At 40.4% G+C, this 22,267-nt stretch overlaps 1 protein-coding gene and 1 non-coding gene across 8 annotated transcripts in view; both read right to left on the bottom strand.

The window, feature by feature from the left end:
- Positions 1 to 20,730, bottom strand: part of GTF2A1 (general transcription factor IIA subunit 1) — a 45,368-nt gene extending 24,638 nt beyond the window's left edge. The window contains exons 1-5 of one of the 7 annotated variants that reach the window (XM_063793860.1): positions 19,835 to 20,299; positions 15,594 to 15,695; positions 9,039 to 9,105; positions 3,120 to 3,324; positions 812 to 876 (exon numbers count right to left, since the gene is read on the bottom strand). In XM_063793860.1, coding sequence (XP_063649930.1) covers positions 812 to 876; positions 3,120 to 3,306 — 252 coding nt within the window. In that variant the 5' untranslated portion in view covers positions 3,307 to 3,324; positions 9,039 to 9,105; positions 15,594 to 15,695; positions 19,835 to 20,299. Of the gene's footprint in view, positions 1 to 811; positions 877 to 3,119; positions 3,325 to 5,439; positions 5,532 to 9,038; positions 9,106 to 15,593; positions 15,696 to 19,267; positions 19,528 to 19,834 lie in introns of those variants that run through there. The other 6 variants (XR_008539060.2, XM_024348825.3, XM_024348826.3 and 3 more) reach the window with 6 other exon arrangements.
- On the bottom strand, positions 1,909 to 2,048 carry LOC112205492 (small nucleolar RNA SNORA79). The gene has a single exon (XR_002939444.1). It is a non-coding gene; the product is annotated as a small nucleolar RNA SNORA79 (small nucleolar RNA).
- Positions 20,731 to 22,267: the final 1,537 nt, after the last annotated feature.

The following is a 22,267-nucleotide window of genomic DNA, read 5'->3' on the forward strand; positions in this document are numbered from 1 at the left end:
CAATGAAATCAACAGTCTGTATATTTTAAACAGAATAAAGAAAAACCATTTATAAGGAAGTATCGAACTACTCTAATCTGACTATATTTTAATGTTTTATCCAAAAAAAAAAAAACAAAAAACAACTTCAAGGATATAGGTAAAGATATTCTAAGGATCTGAAGAGGTTCTTTCAAGTTTACAGTTAACCTATACTACATTTGTTGAGAAATATTATATGTCTGAAATGTAATTTGAAAATATGAGTGAGGACTTGTAAAGTTTAGTGGATAGTCCTCAGAAATATAAAAATTCTAATATAACTCAGCCGGTTAAAATGTATTCTGTGGTAATTTACACACTGTAATGACTTATTAGACTATACTATGGTTAAGTCAGAGTAATATTTTTAAATGCTTGATTTTAAAAATAGTTATACTGAACTATCCAAACAGTCTATCTTCATTTTTTAAAAGTTCACAATTCTTAGCCTTCCCACCCTCTTGCAATTACTAGATCTCCTGAAACAGAACCATACTTGGCATTATAAGCTTGGTAGGTACCCTAAAACTTTTTCGGAAATAGTAGGGAATGGAATAACTCTCACAAAGCACCATTCTTTTGGTATTCTTAAACAATTCCGTAATTTTATGAACCTTAATGTCTAGGTACCAAGCTAAACTTCAGATCCAATATTCAGGAAACTAAAACAGCTGTTTTGCTTGAGTCTTCAATAAACTTCAAGTTGTTAATATAGGACATATATAGGCATAATTACAATGTGGGTTAGAATTAAGTACAGCCAATCAAACTGCTACATTCTAAGTCTTACCATGTTTGATGCATTCATATGCTGTATCAACTTAGAATCCGGAACAATAACTTGTGGTGCTGTGGCTACAAAAAAACAAGCGAACATGCAAACAAGGAACCATGAGGCTATTTTATAATCACAATAACACTTTACATACAATGATGAAAACTTTTTTCATGTTTTCCATGTTTTCTGCACTCAAATGCTTTCAATCATCTCAGGACATTATAAATGTATATGGCAAATAACAGCTGTGATATACCCACCCTATACTAGAAAACATTAAAAAATATTTAAGCCCAGGCGTGGTGGCTCACACCTGTAATTACAGCACTTTGGGAGGCCAAGGCGGGTGGATCACTTGAGGTCAGGAGTTCAAGACCAGACTGGCCAATATGGTGAAACCCCATCTCTACTAAAAATACAAAAAAATTAGTTGGGTGTCAGGCTGAGGCATGAGAATCACTTGAACTCGGGAACTGGAGGTTGCAGTGAGCTGAGATCGCGCCACTGCACTCTAACATGGGTGACAAGGTTCCATATCAAAAAAAAAAAATTAAGTGGCAATTCCTAAGGATGCAAGGGAATTTAGGAACATGAAGTAGTGAGTTACCTTAACATCTAAACATACATAGTTCTATGCATTCTTAAGTAAACTGGACATTTTCAAACATAATTTTGTCTTAACTCAAGGTTAACTGTTTTACTGATACAATGATACCACTGTTACAATGAGTTACTAATCCAATAAAAGTAAGTTCAAAAAGTTGTGACTAGTTTTTGAAATCTACATAGTCCTTTTCTTCCAAATATGACAGCTGACAGACTCATGCTACTTTCATCAGCTGTTTAAAAAATACAAATCAGCCGGGTGCAGGGATGCATGCCTGTAGTCCCAGCAACTCAGGAGGCTGAGGTGGGAGGATCACTTGAGCCCAGGAGTTCTGGGCTGTAGTGTGCTATGCTGATCAGGTGTCCAAATAAGTTCGGCATCAATATGGTGGCCTCCTGAAAGCAGGGGACCACCAGGTTGCCTGAAGAGTGGTAAACCGGCAAAAGTCGGAAAAAATACAAATCAGAAATAATGGCAATGTTACTTAAGCGTAAAAGGAATTACATGTTTGATTCCGCAAATTTCAGAGAACAGATAACTCCATTATCCTAATATTCTCTGAGTGAAGAAAATCAAATTTTAATTTATGATGACCTAAAATCCTGATGCCAGGTCTGAAGGCAACAGGAAGAACAGTCATCAAAAAAGAATAAAAGGATAAAATTATTTGATACAAAGTACACATTAAAATTAGGTATGAAAAGTACCACTAGATATCAACAGTAAAATAACCCAAATAGACTCTTCTACTGTGTGTCATTACCAATTTTAAGACACATATATATACTGTCAAATGAGGCAAATGAGTAACTAAATGATATTAAAATGAACTTTTCATTTACTTCTAGTGTCCTCTCCCATAAAAGCAGATGCACTGAATTAGAATGCTCAGGAAGTTTTATAACTGAATAGATGTTTGTCATGAGAGAAAATACAGATCAAGTTTCTTAGCCTTTTCTGGGCTCAGATTTTCCTCAGCTGTAAAACTGAGCCAAGGGCTATTTTACAAAGCCCTTATAAGATGCCAGTGAAACAGTATCTATAAAATGACTTGCAGAGTACAAGGCACTATGGACACAGTCTATGAATATTTGCTTTTTCTTAGCTTTAATCCAAGTAATATAAATTAAGATATGTTATATATCCACTCTTAACTTAAAATAAATCTAATTCAGTCCATTTAGGCTTACCTAAATTCCTATGGAGCTGAATTTTCAGATTGCCAAAGTATACAAAAAACTCCAGAATGTAAGATATATTTTAAAAACTAATCTGAAACATGTCTTTGAAAGAACATGTTTTATAGAGAAAGCAAATAACTATTTTACCATATAAAATAATAAAGCCCTTAGTAAATAAACCTTTTAGATTTAACTTAGGAAATCCACCACTATATAGCCTTTTCAAAACAAAATATTAATATAACTTCTCTGAATATCTTAGGCTTTCAATTAGTAAATTACTTGTCTACCATTACTCTACAGATACAACCTACATTTTATACAAATTTATATACATTTACATACACACCCCTCAGCCAAGAGAAAGGGGGGGAAAAGCCCGAAATCAACAGAGGGGTTTTTGTTTGTTTATTTTTAGGTTCTCCATGCGCCCCTTAAAAGACAAGATCCAAAAAATGCAGAATATTTCTCTTCTTTCATAATGACAAACTTAATTTCCAAGTCATAAGTAGGAAAACAAATCCAGTCTCACCTTGCTGTGATGCAGGAATAAGAACCTGCTGGGTCTGCGCTTGCTGAGGTACTGTCTGCTGAGGCTGAGCTTGCTGATGATGGTGATGGTGGTGATGTTGCTGCTGCTGGGGTTGATGCTGCTGTTGAACTTGCAGTAGAAGCTGCTGCTCTTCTGAATGAAATCCATCTACTGCCCTGGACTGCATTAGTTTGTTTTCCCATAACTAAGGCAAAGAACATTAAAGATTTCTAAGTGAAAAATAACTCTGGACAGATGAATACAACAGTTTTATTAATCTCTTTATAAAGTTATTCCATTTTAAAAACTGATACAGACACAGAAATACAACAAATCTGTAATTCTAACCCAAGTGAAACAATAACAAAAACAAAATTTTAAAGTATCAAACCTCATTTTTGCCACATCAGAGTACTGGAGATTTTGTTTCTTTTTTTTATCTTCCAATGAACTTTCTATAGTACTTCCTTAATCAGCAGTTATTATTAAGCGATGAGTTTCATACAAGCAACTTCTTTAGTAATCAAAGATTATCCTTTATAATAGCAAAACCATTACTAAACTATTTTTATATGGAACTTTTTCCTTATAAAAATAGAAAATACAAAATTTTCTGCTTCAACATATAAAACATAAATTCTTAAATAACATACAAAACATAAATTCATTTACAACAGTGAGATACATAGATGCAATCCCCCAAAGAAGAAAAGCCTAACTTTCCATCTGTCCAATCCTACATAAAGAAAAAGAACCGGCAACGCCCGAAGGTCTTAGTAGTTATCCCAACTCTCCACACTTCTTGAAATGTCCTTCCTTCTTCCATTATGCCAATTGGCAATCCTTTTCTGTTTAGCCATTTCTATTTTCTCATTTCACCTTAGGTTCTATGATGGGAAAAATCATAATGGACAAAAAGAAAGAAAAGAAAACATGTGCAACGATTTCATTCTTCTACCTAACACATTTCCTCTCTACCAGGTTTAGTGTTCAATCTAGAGCCTTTACCTTTTAAGAAACTGGCCAAAAAGTCACAAACTATTCCCTGAAAATACAGATAAAACTTCATTTGGTCATTCTGTACACAAGGATCTACACATACTTTGTCTTCTCCTCCAGGATTTGCTCTTGGCATATTGCCTAATTGACCTGAAGCTTCTATCAGATCCTTCAAGAACTTCCCTTTGCCATACTCACAGAGAGTTTCTTTACTTTTTTTTTTTTTTAATTTAAGAAATAGTGACAAGATCTCACTATGCTGCCCAGGCTGGTCTCGAACTCCTGAGCTCAAGCAATCTGCTCACCTTGGCCTCCCAAAGAGCTGAGATTATAGGCGTGAGCCACCATGCCTGGTCATACTCACAGAGATTTTTTATAATCTTCTGACCCTTCCAATCATTCCAGACATTCTAGATTTGTTGTCATGATGCTAGTAACAGTTCCACTAAATCTCTAATGGCTTACTGAGAAAGCAAATGTTAAGGTCAATTTCCTAGGGAATCCTACTGGCAGGCCCAGTATTTAGACTTACCTGAAGTCTATTCTTAGAGAGATGGTAACAAGATCTATCTCACTGGTTGTTGAGAGGATTAAATGACATATCTATGTAAAACAATTATCAGTGTTACATAAAGTTGGTGATCAAAATATATTATTATTGGTGGCAGTGGTGGTGGCATTAACTGTTTAACAGAGCCTTACACCAGAAGTCAGGAACCCAGTTAGTCCTGGTTTGGCCATTTATGTAACCTGATCATTTATCTTTCTTAGGCATCTTCTTCACCCAAAAGGGGAACCAACTGAATAAGATTACTTCTAAACTCACTTCCAGTGAATAAATTTAAGTCTCTGCTAATCCCAGGCGAAAGACAGCGCTTCTTCCCGTAGTAACAAGCACTACTTTCTGAGATCCCATGTTGTGTCTGATTCATCTCTGTAAAGTAGGCATCTAGAATAGCGCACCATCAAAATAGACACTCACATGCTAAATAAAACACATTATGACTAATGTATTATATATAGTAAGGCTTCCAAACACTCTGTTATCACCCAAACCTTCTACATCTTCTCCTCTCTTCCAAAACAAAACAAAGCCTGTTTCTTGTGAGCCAAAAATCAAGGTGAAAAAAAGTCTTATTAATGTTTTGTTTAAAAAGTTTTTGAAATCATAATTTTCTAAATTTTATGCTTCACTTTTACCACCTCCAACTGGTTTACCCACAGCAATCTCGACCCATCACTTCTACGAAGCTCCTATGATAATGGTAAACATTAATGAATACACATCATGTGCGGCTAAGTACTGGGCACCATGACTCACCTAGACTCCCATGTAAACGACCTAGGAGTCAGAATCTACCCCAACAGCCCACCATTATTGTCTATTCTGATTCAGTGTTCCAACGCATCTCTATGACATGGCCCTGGTCCTTTCTGCCCAGCAGTACTGCAAACAATAGTAATGTAGTGACTCAACTCTTGAGTTTCCTGCATCAAGTCATACAGTCCACAAATAATTATGTCCTATATGCCAAACACTGTTACAGGCATTGAGAAGATACAGTGAACAAACCTGAGAAAAATGCTCGACCTTACAGAGCAGACATTCCAGCGGACACTTGCCCTTCCAATCTATCCTCTATAAATCAGTGATCCTCAAAATGCAGTTCTAGACCCAACATCAGCATCACCTGGGTACTTGTTAAAAATACTGAATCAGCAGCTCTGGGGGTTATTCAGGTTATTCTGATGTATGCTAAAGTGAGAACCGCTTTAAAATCTAGACCGATGTTTTTCAAACTGAGGACTGCAACCCACTAGTGATTCATAGTCAATTTAGAATTTTCTTTGTAGCCCTCTCTCCCTTTCCTTTCTTTCTCTCTCCTTCCCTCCCCTTCTCCGTCCCTCTCTTTCCCCTTCTCCCTCCCTCTCTCCGCTAAGAATGTTTTTTGTAAACAAAATAGAACTGAGAAAAAATCAGACTGTACTGCACTGAGAAAAAACTTTTGCAGATTTTTGTTATACACACATACACTGGCGCATATATTTATTCAAAATGTTAAATACTATTAATTCTTAAGGAGGGTCCTAGTCAAGAAGTTTGAGAAACACTGTTCTACACTGTTATCAAGGTGAATTTTTTTAAATTTATAAATATGATATCCTCTGCTTAAAAACTGGAACCACAGCAAAGTAATTAATATATCTATCTATCTACCTACCTACCTACCTACCTACCTGATGTGGTTTGGCTGTATTCCCAACAAAATCTCAACTTGAGTTGTATCTCCCAGAATTCCCATGTGCTGTGGAAGGGACATGTAATTGAACCATGGGGGCCGGTCTTTCCCACGCTATTCTCAGGAGATCTGATGGGTTTATCAGGTGTTTTCGCTTTTGCTTGTTCCTCATTTTCTCTTGCTGCCAACACCTAAGAAGAGCCTTTCACCTACCGCCATGATTTTGAGGCCTCCCCTGCCATGTGGAACTGTAAGTCCAATTAAACCTCTTTTTGTTCCCAGTTTTGGGTATGTCTTCATCAGCAGCGTGAAAACAAACTAATATAGTAAACTGGTACCAGTAGAGTCGGGGCATTGCTGAAAAAATACCTGAAAATATGGAAGCGACTTTGGAACTGTGTAACAGGCAGAGGTTGGAATGGTTTGGGGAGCTCAGAAGAAAACAGGAAAATGTGGGAAAGTTTGGAACTTCCTAGAGACTTGTTGAATGGCTTTGACGAAAATGCTGATAGTGATATGAACAATAAGGTCCAGGCTGAGGTGGTCTCAGATGGCGATAAGGAACTTGTTAGGAACTGAAGCAAAGGTGACCCTTGCTATGTGTTAGCAAAGAGACTGGCGGCATTTTGCCGCTGCCCTAGAGATTTGTGGAACTTTGAACTTGAGAGATGATTTAGGTTAACTGGCAGAAGAAATTTCTAAGCAGAAAAGCATTCAAAAGGTGACTTGGGTGCTGTTAAAAGCATTCCGTTTTAAAAGGGAAACAAAGCATAGAAGTTCAGAAAATTTGCAGCCTGACAATGCTGTGGAAAAGAAAAAGCCATTTTTTTGAGGAGAAATTCAAGCTGGCTGGAGAAATTTGCATAAGTAGCAAGAAGCCTAATGTTAATCTCCAAGACCATGGGGAAAATGTCTCCAGGCCACATCAGAGACCTTCACTGCAGCCCCTCCCATCACAAGCCCAGAGACCCAGGAGGAAAAAGTGGTTTCAGGGGCCAGGCCCAGGGTCCCCATGCTGTGTGCAGCCTAGGGACTTGGTGCCCTGTGTCCCAGCCACTCCAGCTGAAAGGGGCCAACATAGAGCTCAGGCTGTGGCTTCAGAAGGTGGAAGCCCCAAACCTTGGCAGCGTTCCTGTGGTGTTGAGCCTGCAGGTGCACAGAAGTCAAGAATTGAGGTTTGGGAACTTCTACCTAGATTTCAGAAGATGTATGGAAACGCCTGGATGCCCAAGCAAAAGTCTGCTACTGCAGAGGCAGAGCCCTCATGGAGAACCTGCTAGGGCAGTGCAGAAGAGAAATGTGGGGTCAGAGCCCTTACACAGAGTCCCTACTGGGGCAGTGCCCAGTGGAGCTGTGAGAAGAGGGCCACAGTCCTCTAGATCTCAGAATGGCAGACCCACCAACAGCTTGCACCGTGCTCCTGGAAAAGCCGCACTCAATGCCAGTGAGTGCAGCTGGAAGCAACCCGTGAAAGCAGCTGGAAGCAAGACTGTACCCTGCAAAGCCACGGGGCAGAGCTGCCCAAGACCATGGGAACCCACCTCTTGCATCAGCATGAACTAGATGTGAGACCTGGAGTCAAAGGAGATCACTTTGGAGTTTTAACGTAAGACTGCCCCACTGGATTTCGGACTTGTATGGGCCCTGTAACCCCTTTGTTTTGGCCAATTTCTCCCATTTGGAGCAGCTTTATTTACCCAATAACTGTACCCCCATTGTATCTAGGAAGTAACTAGCTTGCTTTTGATTTTACAGGCTCATAGGCAGAAGGGACTTGCCTTGTCTCAGATGAGACTCTGGACTGTGGACATTTGTGTTAATGCTGAGATGAGTTAAGACTTTGGGGGACTGCTGGGAAGGTATGATTGGCTTTGAAATATGAGGACATGAGATTTGGAGGGCCAGAGACAGAATGATATTGTTTGGCTGTGTCCCCACCAAAATCTCAACTTGAATTGTATCTCCCAGAATTCCCACATGTTGTGGGAGGGACACAGCGGGAGGTAACTGAATCATAGGGCCCAGTCTTTCCCATACTATTCTTGTGATAGTGAATAAGTCTCACGAGATCTGATGGGTTTATCAGGGGTTTCCGCTTTTGCTTCTTCCTCATTTTCTCTTGCCACTGCCAAGTAAGAAGAGCCTTTCACTTCCCACTATGATTCTGAGGCCTCCCCAGCCATGTGGAACTGTAAGTCCAATTAAACCTTTTTTTGTTTCCAGTTTCGGGTTATGTCTTTATCAGCAGTGTGTATACGTCTTTATTAGCAGTGTGAAAATGAACTAATACACCATCTAACAACCTGGAATACTTATTTGCAAAAGATTCCTAGGTCTCATTTTACTACCCACCCTATCGAGCCAGACTCTCTGGAAAATCCAAAAATCTGCATTTTAACTAGTACCCCAGATAATCCTCACACTAAAGACCAAGCTCCTTAGTATAGCATGTTACCATACACCAACTGCTACTATAACTTGTACTGTATTTTCTCACAGTACCAAATTACTTGGAGGTCCCTGAATATAGCATACGTAACCTTAATAGACTATTCCTTACGATCAGCAGTTTTCTCCCACAATTCCCTATACAAGACAAATGTCAAAGTCTCAACAGCCTCAAAGAAAAGCCATCACTCACTGCCTCCATGCATAAAAGACATTTCTATTTTGTACTTACCACACAAAGTCTACCATTTCTACCAAAGTATGAACATCTTCTGGGCAGCAACTGTCTTATTCAGGATCTAATTTCAAAGAAGGGAAAACAAAACTATTGTCTTCTAGAATACTGTTCCTATATAAGGATGCTACTGACATTTTCGGCAGGACAATTCTTTATCATACAGAATGGTCCCACAAGAAATATGCAGGAATTGCAACATTCCTGGCTCCTGCCTAATAAATGCCAAAAATCCTCATGAAATGTTGAACATGGCCCCACACATTTCCAACAGCTTTGGGAGAGGCGGGTAATCTATTGAAAATCATTATTTACCAAGTACTATAATACTGGTTCTAGGTAATGTAAGACATACAAAAAGAGTATCATACAAATACTTTGTATTAAGCTTATAATGCCAATTACCAAAAAGTTCAAATTAATTGAATGTTTATAGTTTCTCCACAATTCCATTTTCACACAATCTTAATTTTATTTATCAAAATATTAGACATCAACTGTTTAAACAATGAGGCCGGGCACGGTGGCTCATGCCTGTAAACCCAGCACTTTGGGAGGCTGAGGTGGGCAGATCACGAGGGTAGGAGTTCAAGACCAGCCTGACCAACATGATGAAAATAAAATAAATAAAATAAACAATGAAACACTATTTTGGCAATAGTAATCATACTAACATACGTTTTTGTTTCTGTTTTTTTTGGATATGGAGTGTCACTTTGTTGTCCAGGTTGGAGTGCAATGGCGCGATCTCGGCTCACTGCAACCTCCACCTCCTGGGTTCAAGCAATTCTCCTGCCTCAGCCTCCCCAGTAGCTGGGATTATAAGCATGCACCACCATGCCCAGCTAATTTTTGTATTTTTAGTAGATACGGGGTTTCACCATGTTGGCCAGGCTGTTCTCAAACTCCTGATCCCAAGTGATTCGCCCACCTCGGCCTCCCAAAGTGCTGGAATTACAGGCATGAGACACCGCACCCAAGACACCGCACCCAGCCACTAACATAGTATTGAAAACAATCAGGAATACTAATCTTTGCCAGGTATCTGAAATTACATGGAGAAAATTCATCTTCTGTTCCCAAAATGATTCAGATATATATTTGTATATTGTGTTGACTAATAACTAAAACTTACTAAATTCTGTGTACTTTATAAATACATGTACAAACTAGTTTTTTCACAAAAATCCTATAAGATAGACATTATTATCTCCCTTTTACAGAAAAAGAATCTGACGAGAAAGAAGTTAGGTAGCTTATTCAAGATCACTCTAATGGCAGACAGAATAGGGATATAACCCAGGTGGTCTGACTTCAATGTCCCAGTCAGGGCTAGAGAGTGAATGTCTCCGCATTCTGTACCCCAGGACCCTCACTTGCCTCCCTTTAATCCCAGTACTAGTCCAAATTCCTAGTCTCTAAACTAGACTGCTGCTATCAGAGCAGGTCACCGACCATCAAAACCATCTCAGGTGCCATTCACCAACAACCCAAGATCTAGTCAAAACTCTGTTACCTTCCTGCTTATTGCTAAGTACTGTATATGTCACATAGAGGCAAAAGGGCTAGGTTCATGGCTCTACCATTTATTAGCTAAACGACCTTGTCAAAGCACATTCCAAGTCTACTTTCTCATCTATAAAATGTGATGAGACCTACTGCTCCCCAAGTTAATCCTCTTACCACTCCCCTCTGTTAATCCCCAAGACCATGGAGAAAATGTCTCCAGGCCACATCAGAGACCTTCACTGCAGCCCATCACATCACAAGCCCAGAGGTTAGGTGGCTAAACCTGGCAACATGGTGGGCTAGAAATTCTGAAGGATTCTCCTACTTTCACAAAACATCTAGCTCCTGGATAAAATATATTACACTTCTGGGTTCCCAAGAAATAATGCTGTAGAAACAGAGCTTTCCCTAAGAATAAATGAAATGAAATAGTAGATTATTATTCAACTTATGGTCCAAATATTTACACATAATTAGAGTGTATCAAGTACTATATATATATATATATATATATATATATATATATATATATATATAACTAGAGTATATTTAGAATAGTGGTTCTCAGCCAGAGGTGATTTTGGCCCCCGGCGACATCTGGCAATGTCTAGAGACATTTTTGGTTACAACTGAAGAGTGCTACTGGCATCTAGTGGGCAGAGGCCAGTTGTGCTGCTAACATTCTACAATCAATAGGACAGCCCCTGCAACAAAGAATTAACCAGTGCAAAATGTCAATAATGCCAGTGTTGAGAAATCTGAACCAGAGGCAGATAAACTGAATTTCAGATATACTTCCAATTGAGGCAATTCTTCTCATTTGTTTTATTAAAAAGAGAGAAAATGTTTTATATCTCCCACAGTACTTGACATTTGGACATAGGTAGGTTGGAAAATCTAGAAATCAGGTTGATTTTATCATTCACTTTGAAGAGAATTTCTACAGTGTCATTCCCACCCACAGACACTCACCAATCCAAAACACATTTACATTCGAATATAGATTTACTGAAAACCAGGGCTGTATTTTATTGTGTTTTTTCTACCTCTCACAGTTTACACATTAAAGTAGGCCTGCAGTGTTTCAAAAGATAACCTCAAAGATTGGGTTGAAATATTCTTATCATCTCCCTTTTTGCTTACCTCATTAACCCTCAAATTACATGCATTCTCATCATTCATCTTTGTTCTCAATCTAATTCACCACTGCCTCCTTTACAGCCTTATACAAGCTTTTGATAAGTTTGTAAAATGGCCCCAGAAAGTAGGGAGAGGGGCTAGAGCTAATGACAGGCTTCCTAAACCATAAAATATGAAATTAAAGTTCGTTTTATTAAGCAAGAATGTCTAAACCTGAGCAGTCCAATATGGCAGCAACTAGCCATATGTAGTGATTTAAGTTTAGATTAATAAAAATTCAGTTCCTCAGTTCCACCAACCACATTTTGAGTGCTTAATAAGCACATGTGGCTAGTGGCTACCATACTGAAGAGCACAGGTACAGAACACTTTCATCACTGCAGAAAGTTCTATTGGACAATGCTGGCTGTCCAGCTGTTAAATCTAGGGCATATTCTAGAAATTCTAATGAGATCCTGAAGAAATTCAGTGCAGAGAATTAAAATAACAAACTCATTTTAGTCTAACCGTTTTATTTTTAACTCCAATACAACCCAGATAGAAGAGTATGGCCCATTTAAAAACAACAAGAATATTACACTATTTTGTTCAGTTAGATTCAGGTGCCCTATCTATTATCAAACAATTCAATCAAATACTTACTGAATGCCAACCACATATGCCCAGACATCGTGGTAGAAGCTGGGGATTCAGAATTGAGGTCACATTTTTTGTCATTAAAAACTAACCATTAAACTAAAAATCAGTGTGTTACCTATAAAATATGTACTAAAAAAGTCATATATAACAAAAATGGAGGTGGAAACATTTGGTCTCAAAGATAGCTCATTCTCTTCGAGAGAATGTCTTGATTCTACTATTAACGATAGGGAAAATTCTCCAGATTTTCATTGTGAAAAGCGAGAGTAGATAACAATCTAGACTGACCACTAGTTTGACCTAGAGAAAATTACCTAACATCTTTAGAACTGATTTTCTACACCTAAAAATGCTGCATCTTCTATACAAGGTCACAAAACTACAAGGACAACCATTATAAAAGTATAACATAAATTGCAAAAAACTCATTCCACGTTACACTAAGGAATCAAAAGAAGCTTGTTTTCTTATTATTCACATCCCTCAGTTACTTCATGCTACTTGAACAATTTATATTGTTCTTCTTCCAACTCATGTCTCGGAATTAGCACTCTTACACTTGTATTTTTAGATACCTACTCTTCACTATTAGTAACCTGTAATTTTTCTCAAGGTAAATAAATATTTGCTCATCTGTTTCACACCTATATATTTTTCCTACCTCACATAGGGATATTTTTGGGTTTTTCTGTTTTTTTTTTTTTTTTTTTGAGACGGAGTCTTGCTCTGTCACCCAGGCTGCAGTGTAGTGGCATGATCTCGGCTCACTGCAACCCCCGCCTCCTGGGTTCAAGCCATTCTCCTGCCTCAGCCTCCCCAGTAGCTGGGATTACAGGCACGCACCACCATGCCCAGCTAATTTTTGTATTTTTAGTAGACATGGGGTTTCACCATGTTGGCCAGGCTGGTCTCAAACTCCTCACACAGGAATATTCTTATTGAAAATTCTAGAGAAGTTTCCTGTAGATACCTATTAATAAATACGCCAAGACCTACCTCATCACCGCAATCAAGGTAAGATTTGCAACTGGTTGCCAAGTTGCAGCCTCCACACCTATGCTGAATGGATAAATGAGACCACAACAAATGTTCCTTAACATTTATTAACTGTGATTATTTATTTGTACATAGATTTAAAGGAGCCTAATAATCAACTTCTAAACCAGCAGTTCTAAAACTCTTTCATCTCAGGACGATTTATCAAATTACTGAGACCCGGCCGGGAGCGGTGGCTCGTGTCTGTAATCCCAGCACTTTGGGAGGCCGAGGTGGGGGGATCACAAGGTCAGGAGATCGAGACCATCCTGGCTAACACGGTGAAACCCCATCTCTACTAAAAATACAAAAAAATTAGCCAGGCGTCGTGGCGGGCGCCTGTAGTCCCAGCTACTTGGGAGGCTGAGGCAGGAGAATGGCATGAACCAGGGAGGCAAAGCTTGCAGTGAGCCAAGATAGCACCACTGCACTCCAGCCTGGGTGACAGAGCGAAACTCCGTCTCAAAAAAAAAAAAAAATTACTGAGACCCTCAAAGAGCTTTTCTGTATGTGAATTACATCCACCTATATTTATACTAATAGAAATTATAACAAATTTTTAATTTTCACTAATTTGTTTAGAAATAATGGATCCATTATATGTTAACATAAATAACATTTTTCTGAAAATAGCCATATTTTAGTAAATAAAATTGAGTGAGAATGACAAATGACTTAAAGGAAAATAGCTAGATTCTCGTATCTGACCCTGTTTTTGCTTTGTTTTGGTTGAGGTGTACAAAGAAAATCTGCCTTCCTACAATTAAGTAGTTGGGAAAAGAAAAGGTACTTTTAAGTGACAGTTTCTTAATAGTTAGTTACAATGCAGAATATGAAACCATATAACTGTGAACTTTTCATACTTTTAAAGTCCATTAATTTATCTTTCATTTTGAATGAATTTTCCAACATTATGCATTGGATATTCAGAAAATACAAGTTCAGTGAATTATATGGATCTTTCAACTGTAAACACACTTCATTACGGAATATCAAACAATCAAATTTCTTAATATCAACATTGAGTCATCTTTTTAATATTCAGTTTGTCAGAAATGAGAAGTATACATAAAGCATTTCTGCTGCTTATTTACAGTTATCTCAAGGAAAAGCACCTGTGCACTTGAGTTGTGAATTTAACTGGTCACTTTTCTCACAGAATACAACTTTTACTTGAAAGAATGACGGGCAAACTATGATTTTCCAGACTTGAGCATTTAGTCAACCTTGTGGACCCCTTGAAAGAACCCTTGGGGAGAATCCAGGGCTCCATGAACTATACTTTGAGAACCACTATTCTAATCAACAGGGCAAAAATATTCCACAATTTCATGAGTCATTACAATGCAAGGAAAACACAACTGCTGATAAAAAAAATCTAAATATTTCCACTTGAATCCAAGATACAGAAAACCAGCTCTTAATGTAAAATATATTTAAAACATTTGGCCTACATAAAGGGTCTACTTCAAGAACCTAAAATTCTTTTATCAAGCACTTAATCCCTACAACTTAAAACACACTTTAGAATACAGGTACATTAAGACCATTAAAAAAAGATCAGATTAAGGCTGGGCGCTGTGGCTCACACCCATAATCCTATCACTTTGGGAGGCGGAGGCGGGAGGATCACTTGCAGCCAGGAGTTCGAAAGCAGCCTTGACAACATGGTGAAAACCATCTCTACCAAAAATACAAAAATTAGCCAGGCATGCTGGCATGTGCCTGTAGTCCCAGAGGTGGGAGGATGGTTTGAGCCTGGGAGGCAGAGGTTGCAGTAAGTCCAGATTGTGCCACTGCACTCCAGCCTGGGCGACAGAGCCCAACCCTGTCTCAAAAATAAAAAAAGAAAAAAGAAAGCAACAAAATTCTTCCAGACATGTCAAGTAATTAGACCATAAAATGTAGAATGTTAACTATCCAATAATAACTGCTAATGCTACTATCAAGCATTGTGCTAAGATTTTATATGGTTATTCCATTTAATCCTCAAAACAAAACTATAAGGTAAGTACTACCAATTTCCATCTTACATATAAGAAAACTGAAATATAAATGTAGCTTGCCTAAGGTCAGAGGAAGAATGCATGGCAGAGTAGGGATTTAAAACCAGCACACTTCACTCAACTATACGTTCATCCTATAGAAAAATTACAGATTCATCTCCGGCTAAAGAAAATGTTTTGGGGGGGAAAAGTAGGAATATTTTTAAAAAAAAGACAAACTCACAGTTTTTAATTCCATCAGTACTTGTTCATCCACTCCATCATCCAGAAAGATGTCTCTCACATCATTAATGACATCTTCAATCACAGATCTGTATAATTTAGGCTTTAAAGGAAAAATAAAAGACTTGAAAAAGACAGTTTTTCACAGGTTATAATGTATAACAGGTTTTCACAAATTCAAAACGAATATAATAGTCATTTTGCCAACTATCTATATATGACTTTAAAAATACGACCACCATCATTTGCCATAAACTGGATTTGATGACTGCACACTTTAATAAAAATTTTAAGATTAATGCAATTCATAAACAGAAGGTCCCTAAGACTACAAGGTCCATACAATTTCCAATTATAATTTCCTATGTTGTAGTCAAAATACCTAATGTAATGTTCAATAATAGCTTTACGGGTTGCTTATGTCTGGCTTCTACTATTCCACGCTTGGTTTGAACTCTGTTGTATGTCTTACTACCTCACCACTATATCTTAGACTTTGGAGAATCTTATGTCTGGGAGTCATCTGCCTGGTAATAATCTGCAACCTAATGAACATTCAGGTTTAAAAATCACCTAACTTCTGTTGTGTGACCCAGTCTGTACTTTCAAGCTGTACCATTAAACTACTCATACAATCACAATGACAGGTCTTAAGGTCCCAAGGAACAAGGTATACTGATTTCCTTCCCAGGATTTCTCCTCTACTACTGCCCAGGTAATGCTATGAAACATTATAATGAACATGAACCCTCTAAATGTTTACTATTATTATTACAATTAGCACCACTGATATTACTTGGAGGAGCGGGAAGTAAAGAAGCTGGCTTCTAGAAGGTTGAATGGTAAAATGAGTAAAATGAGAATAGATGTGAAAGAACTTTCAAAAAGTATAAAATATTTTTTTAAAACTACAAAGTGGTAGATAGAACAATTAGCCCAATCCACATCCTATTTTTTCCCCCACATCCTATTTTTAACCTGTTAGACAAAAGGAAGTCATGTCAGATGACAAAACTAGAGCTGCCTTGACAAAACTAGAGTTGCCTGGTTATAAATCCTACCTATTATCAGAGGGTTATGGTTAACAAGCTTTTTAGATGTTTTCTCATTACTTCTGTTTCATACCTTGCTTAAGGTTAATCGCTATCAAATAAAACCAAGTGTTTGTTGTCATAGGCAAACTTCAAACAGAAATATGTGTTTCACTACCATCTCTATCAGCAACACTGTGATCACAGGGGAACTGCTAAGAAAATGTGTCCTTGCCTTGTCAAAACTACAAATAACGAGGCCAGGTGCAATGACCTGTAATGCCAGCATTTTGGGAGGATCGCTTGAGCTCAAGAGTTCAAGACCAGCCTGGGTAACATGGTGAAACCCATCTCCACAAAAAATTAGCCAGGAGTGGTGGCACGTGCCTGTAGTCCCAGCTGCTTGGGAGGCTGAGGTGGGAGGATGGCTTGAGCCCCGGAGGGAGAGGGTGCAGTGAGCCAAGATTGCACCACTGCCCTCCAGCCTGGGTGACAGGCCCAGACCCTGTCTCAGAAAACAAACAAATACAAATGAGTTTGTCAATACAATTTACCTCAATCATTAAATACTATTTAATCCTTCTCATTACAAGAAAACCAATTCAAATATCTGGGTTCTTGCTTTACTGTTCACTCACTAACCTGCTTTATTTTGCCAAATCCGCCTCTTGAAGTTTATTCATCTGTAAAATGCACATTTCTATAGTCCCTACTTTAACATTCTAATTCTATATATAAGGAAAGTATATCAGACTATGGACATCATCTTGCCTAAAGTGACTTAACTGAATTACAAAAGTATCTCTATAAAGTGCTTTTTTTTTCTTTTTTAACCAATAATGACTCCTCGAGGCATTAGGAGGGCAATGTATTTTAAATTGGGAGTATAAATCTCAAATTGACAATATGTATGCTTTTCAGTAAACTAGATGGTGTTTTGGCGTTTCTGAAGTCAGTTACCTCTAAAAACCTTTTGCTTGGAGATCCAGACATGTATAAGTATAAATCTGCTTTCTTCTAGTACTCTCAACTTAATGAATAATTAAGATTTTATTTTTGTGCCTTAATGAACTCACAACTTGAACACTTAACAGCTTCATAAGCCCTATAGGTGAAGGAAGGGAAATGTGTATTCTTCACAAAATATATGCCTAACAAGTAATTTAGCAGAATTGTTCACAATTTGGAAAGCCTTCAAGATACTAATTTTTGAAAAGTATGTGGGCACATAGGAGTATTTGAAATAAGCAATTTCTAAATTATCGCTTAAAATTCTACACTAATACTTGAGGCAAAGTTTCTTTCACGAAATACAATTTAGGTTTGTCCTAATTTTTAAAAAACAGGTTATTTCAAACTTAAGAACTGGTAAATCAGAGGGCCACTAGTGGCATTGTTAAGTGATTTGTTAGGTTTCCTTCAAAAATGTTAATTCCCTGATGCAATGCTGGAAAATAAATTGGAATAATTTTTATACCGGATACCCATGTTAATATCCAAGGCAATAAAGTTCTACTTAGATTTTTTTTTAATCTAGTTTGCAGTCTGTCTCTTCCCTCTACTCACGATTCTCCTACACATAAATGGTCCTATACTGAAGCTTTAGGTACTTATCTATTTCTCTGAAAAGCCTCGTGGCTTTTATATTTACTATAGGAAAACATAATGAAATATTAGGAGCTATATTTCTAAGATTATTTCCTGAATACTTGAACAAAACACTACCAAAACCAAGTCCTCTGCAGCTAACACTTTCCATGTAGAAAGCAGTTTTTTAAATTCCCGAAAATAATGCACATAAGAAAAATGGCTAGACCATCTGATCTAAAACTCTGTTTTAAATAATTAATTTTGAAAATTGTAAACAAAAAGGGACAGCGATTCGGATATATTCCCCCTAGCAAACAAAGAAGGCAAATCCTAGCTGCTGCTGGGAACAAAACCAAAACTTGGGGCTCTGAAAGCAGCCCGCGACGGGTGCGAAATCACAGGGTGAAAAAAGGACCTAGAAATAAACTGAGCTCTGCACACGCCTGGCTCTCGCCTCGGGAGCACGCACCTCCCAGCCCCGCTCTCAGCAGCTCTCACTATTTAAAGCCGGATCTGGTGTTTAAATGGAGAGGCGGTGACGTAGGCCTGAAAAGCACCTTCCCATCCTGGCAGAGTCTATATTAGAGAGCGGCAATGGCTCTATATAAACAGGGCAGCCAAAGGGAGGAGGACCACAAGGCTCAGGGACTGAAAAGCAGGGTAAGCGGCCGCAGCCATGATGGATAGACGCGAGTCGCCAACGGTACGGTGTCGGGCGGCCGCGGGCTGGTCTGCGGCATTTGGGACCGGGCAAAAAACGTGTTTTATTGTCATCATAAAAATAAGAGTTGGGTGGACTAGTGATCACACTGCGTTGGTGACTGAAAAGGTTATTTATGTGACTGCTTTTTGCAAACCTACGTGATCGCAAGTAACAAAAAGGGACCAACGGGAAGAAGTAGGTAAATTTCAAGGCGAAAGCGGGGACACTTGGACCACTGCAGGCTTTTTTTGTTTGTTTTGGTGCTTCTGCTAGTCGAAGATACGATGGGGGTCTTCCCCTTCGCCATTTTACCCATTCGGAAGGAACTGAGATAAGTGCTTTTCAACCAACCTTCGTCCTTTTTTTAAACATAAAATGGCCTCAGAGAAGGTTCCCAAAGCACAAACGCCAGAAACAACCTAAGAAACCCCCAAAGTAACCATTAATCTTCCACTGCATTAAAGTGGATCACGATGGGTCTCGGGGGTTCGCCCGATTCCCCAGACACGGTTTTTGTTCTGTAGCCACTCGGGGAACCCTCGTCAAGCCAGCGCGGACGGGCCCCTCGGGGGGAAGCGGCGGCTCCCCTCCCGCCCTCCCTCCCGGCGGCCGGGTTCTGGGGCCGGGGCTGCGCGTCCGACCGGGCCCAACCGCCTCCGCGGCCCGGCCCGGCCCGCGGCGGCCCCAGGCCCCGCCGGCGCCCCCGCCCTCCCCGCGCCGCGAGCCCTCGGCGCCCCCCCGCGCCCGCCGCCCGGCGCTCCGGCCCGATCCGCCCGAGGCGGGAAGCGGCGGCGGCGGCGGCCGCGCGGGCGGCTGAAGAGTCGAGGCCGGGAGTCGCCGCCGTCCCCGCCCCCGCCCGGTCCGGCCGTTGCTGCAGCCTGAACGAAGCCCCCGCCGGCCACCGAACCACGTCCTTACCACGGTGTTTGTATTTGCCGAGTTCGCCATTTCCACACACAACACAAACAAGAGGGGGCAACCTCAAGAAAACAAGATAAAAACAAAACAAACAAACAAAAAAAACTGTAACACCCGGAGGGTGACCCAAATCACCGCAAGATTGGGGAAAAAATTTTAAACAAAATCAATCCTGAAGGAGTAGGGGAGAGCGGAGAGAGGAGGAGGAGGGGGGCACTCCTCCCGCAGCTGAAAACCTCGAGAATCGCCTTAAAAAAAAAAAAAAAAGCCACGACCCTTCAGGGGTCCGGGGGGCGTTGCCCGCTCCCCACCCCGCGCCAAGGAGGGAAACCACCACCGGCCGCCGCTCCCTGCGCCGCCGCTGCCGCCACCGGCTGCAGCTCCAGCCGTCCGGTCCGCCCGCTTCTCTCCTTTATATAGCGAGCCAACAAGCTGCGCGAGCCACCGCCGCCGCCGCCGAGAGACAGGGTGAAGGGGGAGGGAAGGGCGGAAAGGGCGGGGGCAGAGGTGGGCGGGGCTGAGCGCGAGACACCGCGAGAGCCGCGTGCGCAGGCGCGCCGGGGCGGAGGCCGCCGGCGAGCCGCGTTGTCACGCGCCGTGGCGGGTGCTGGACTGGCGGAGCCCGGGGAGTGAAGTAGTGAAATCGGACCTACGCCTCTCCAACGCTCGCGTGATCACGTGGTTGGCACCCAGGCGGAAGTCTGCGGCAGTTCTTTGCGGTGAAGAACTTGCAAAGCGTTGCTGGAAAAGACGGGAGTTCTACTGACACTCCAGTCCAAAGTTAGGTGGGACCGCCTCCTGTCGCACGTTTCCGCCTGGTCCCGCGCTTTAGGAGCTAGGAAATGTGACAGAGGCGGTGCCTACTGCCTCGCTAGGAATGGCCGCGGAGGAGGACTGGTCACGTGGCGTGGCTTCCGGCCTCTGGCGCGTTCCTATTCGGGAAGGTTTTAAATGCGGAGTCATCTCTTGATTTGTCAGCGAGGCTTTGACTGTGAGCTTCGCGGCGTTCGCGCCTCACCGCCTCACCGCCTCACCGAGGGTGGGTCTTTCGCGCGCAGAATTGTGTAGGATTTCCCAAAGGGAGTAAAAGCCGATCGGGGCCTACTTTTAACATTCCAGAATTAGTAACCTCTGATTGGTTTGTTTCCACACTGGGTACGCTGCGAAGACTAGGCTTATGTTACCCAGAGGTTAGTCCTCTACTAGGCCACGTACTTTAAATAATTTATCACGCTAGTGGAAATGCGGGCCGGAAGAAAACCCCACCAGCCTTTGGATTGTAACAGCACAGTAACTTTCCCTGGTTTTAAAAAATATTGCCAAAATACTGCGACTCCATGTGGCCAACGTATAGTGACTGATCACTTTGAAATGCATGCCCTTGACCCACCAACTCGCATGGCCTCTCGCTATAAGAGAGCAAGCCGGCTGTGTTCCATGTTCAATTCAATAAGTGCAATTCAATAAGCTTTTGACTTGTTCTGCCCAAGCAAATCCTGCCTTTATATCGACCTTGCAAGCAGAACAGAGAATGCTGTTTGGAAGGCAGAATTCATAGTACCTAATTTTCTTGTCCCTGGGAATTTTGAGGGACTTGAAATGTCGCGTGGATGAGTGAGGGAGTTTGTCTTCCAGAGACAAAGCAAAACGAAATGTCAAAGTTCTGTGCTGGTGAAACCAGATTTGAAGAATATCAAAGGCGTCTTACCAAAGAGGAAAAAAAATGCATCCTGCCAAGACTTGAAGAAAGGGATTAGAGAAACCAGAGGCCTTGAATACTCAGAAAATGGGAGATTGTGAATGGGTGTAGAGGATATCTATGAACCTTGACATTTCTTTTCACGCCAAGTCCATTCCCCTGTTAACAGTTGCTTCCCAGTTTCCTGCACAGCTGCATGGTCTGGGACACTTAAAGAAAAAAATCACAGGAAATCAGTGTTCTTGGTATATTATATAAAGTTATGATTCTATCAACATTTGTAATTCATTTAATATTCAGGTGACAGCCCGAAAATTTACACTAAACAATACCATTCCTGTTAAGTTTTACTACATATTGAGAGGACTTCTTGTTACCTCCCTATTACATACTCCCAAACGCTTTGCACATGGAATCCCTCACCTTCCACCTAGTTTTCCTCCCTACTATTGGTATTCTTGACTAAATGGTTGAGTAGTTTCGCCATCAGTTAAAGTTAAAACCACTGCAGACAGGACAGGGAAGAGAAGCTACGAGGTTTGCTCTTCACAGAATTAATCTGTGAAATAATGGATTGTAGTTACTGGATTAAAATGGCAGAAAACCTAGTCTTGGCCTCCTTAAGACCATCAGACTCCCTGGAGGCTCTGAGTTGGCTTCTCTCTTTACACCTAGATTGCAACAAGACCTAAGCACTTGGTTAATATTTACCCAGGAACTTAGATTGCTTGTGT

This window comes from Pan troglodytes, chromosome 15, assembly GCF_028858775.2.
Source record: "Pan troglodytes isolate AG18354 chromosome 15, NHGRI_mPanTro3-v2.0_pri, whole genome shotgun sequence".
In the NCBI taxonomy this organism is placed as follows: domain Eukaryota; kingdom Metazoa; phylum Chordata; class Mammalia; order Primates; family Hominidae; genus Pan; species Pan troglodytes.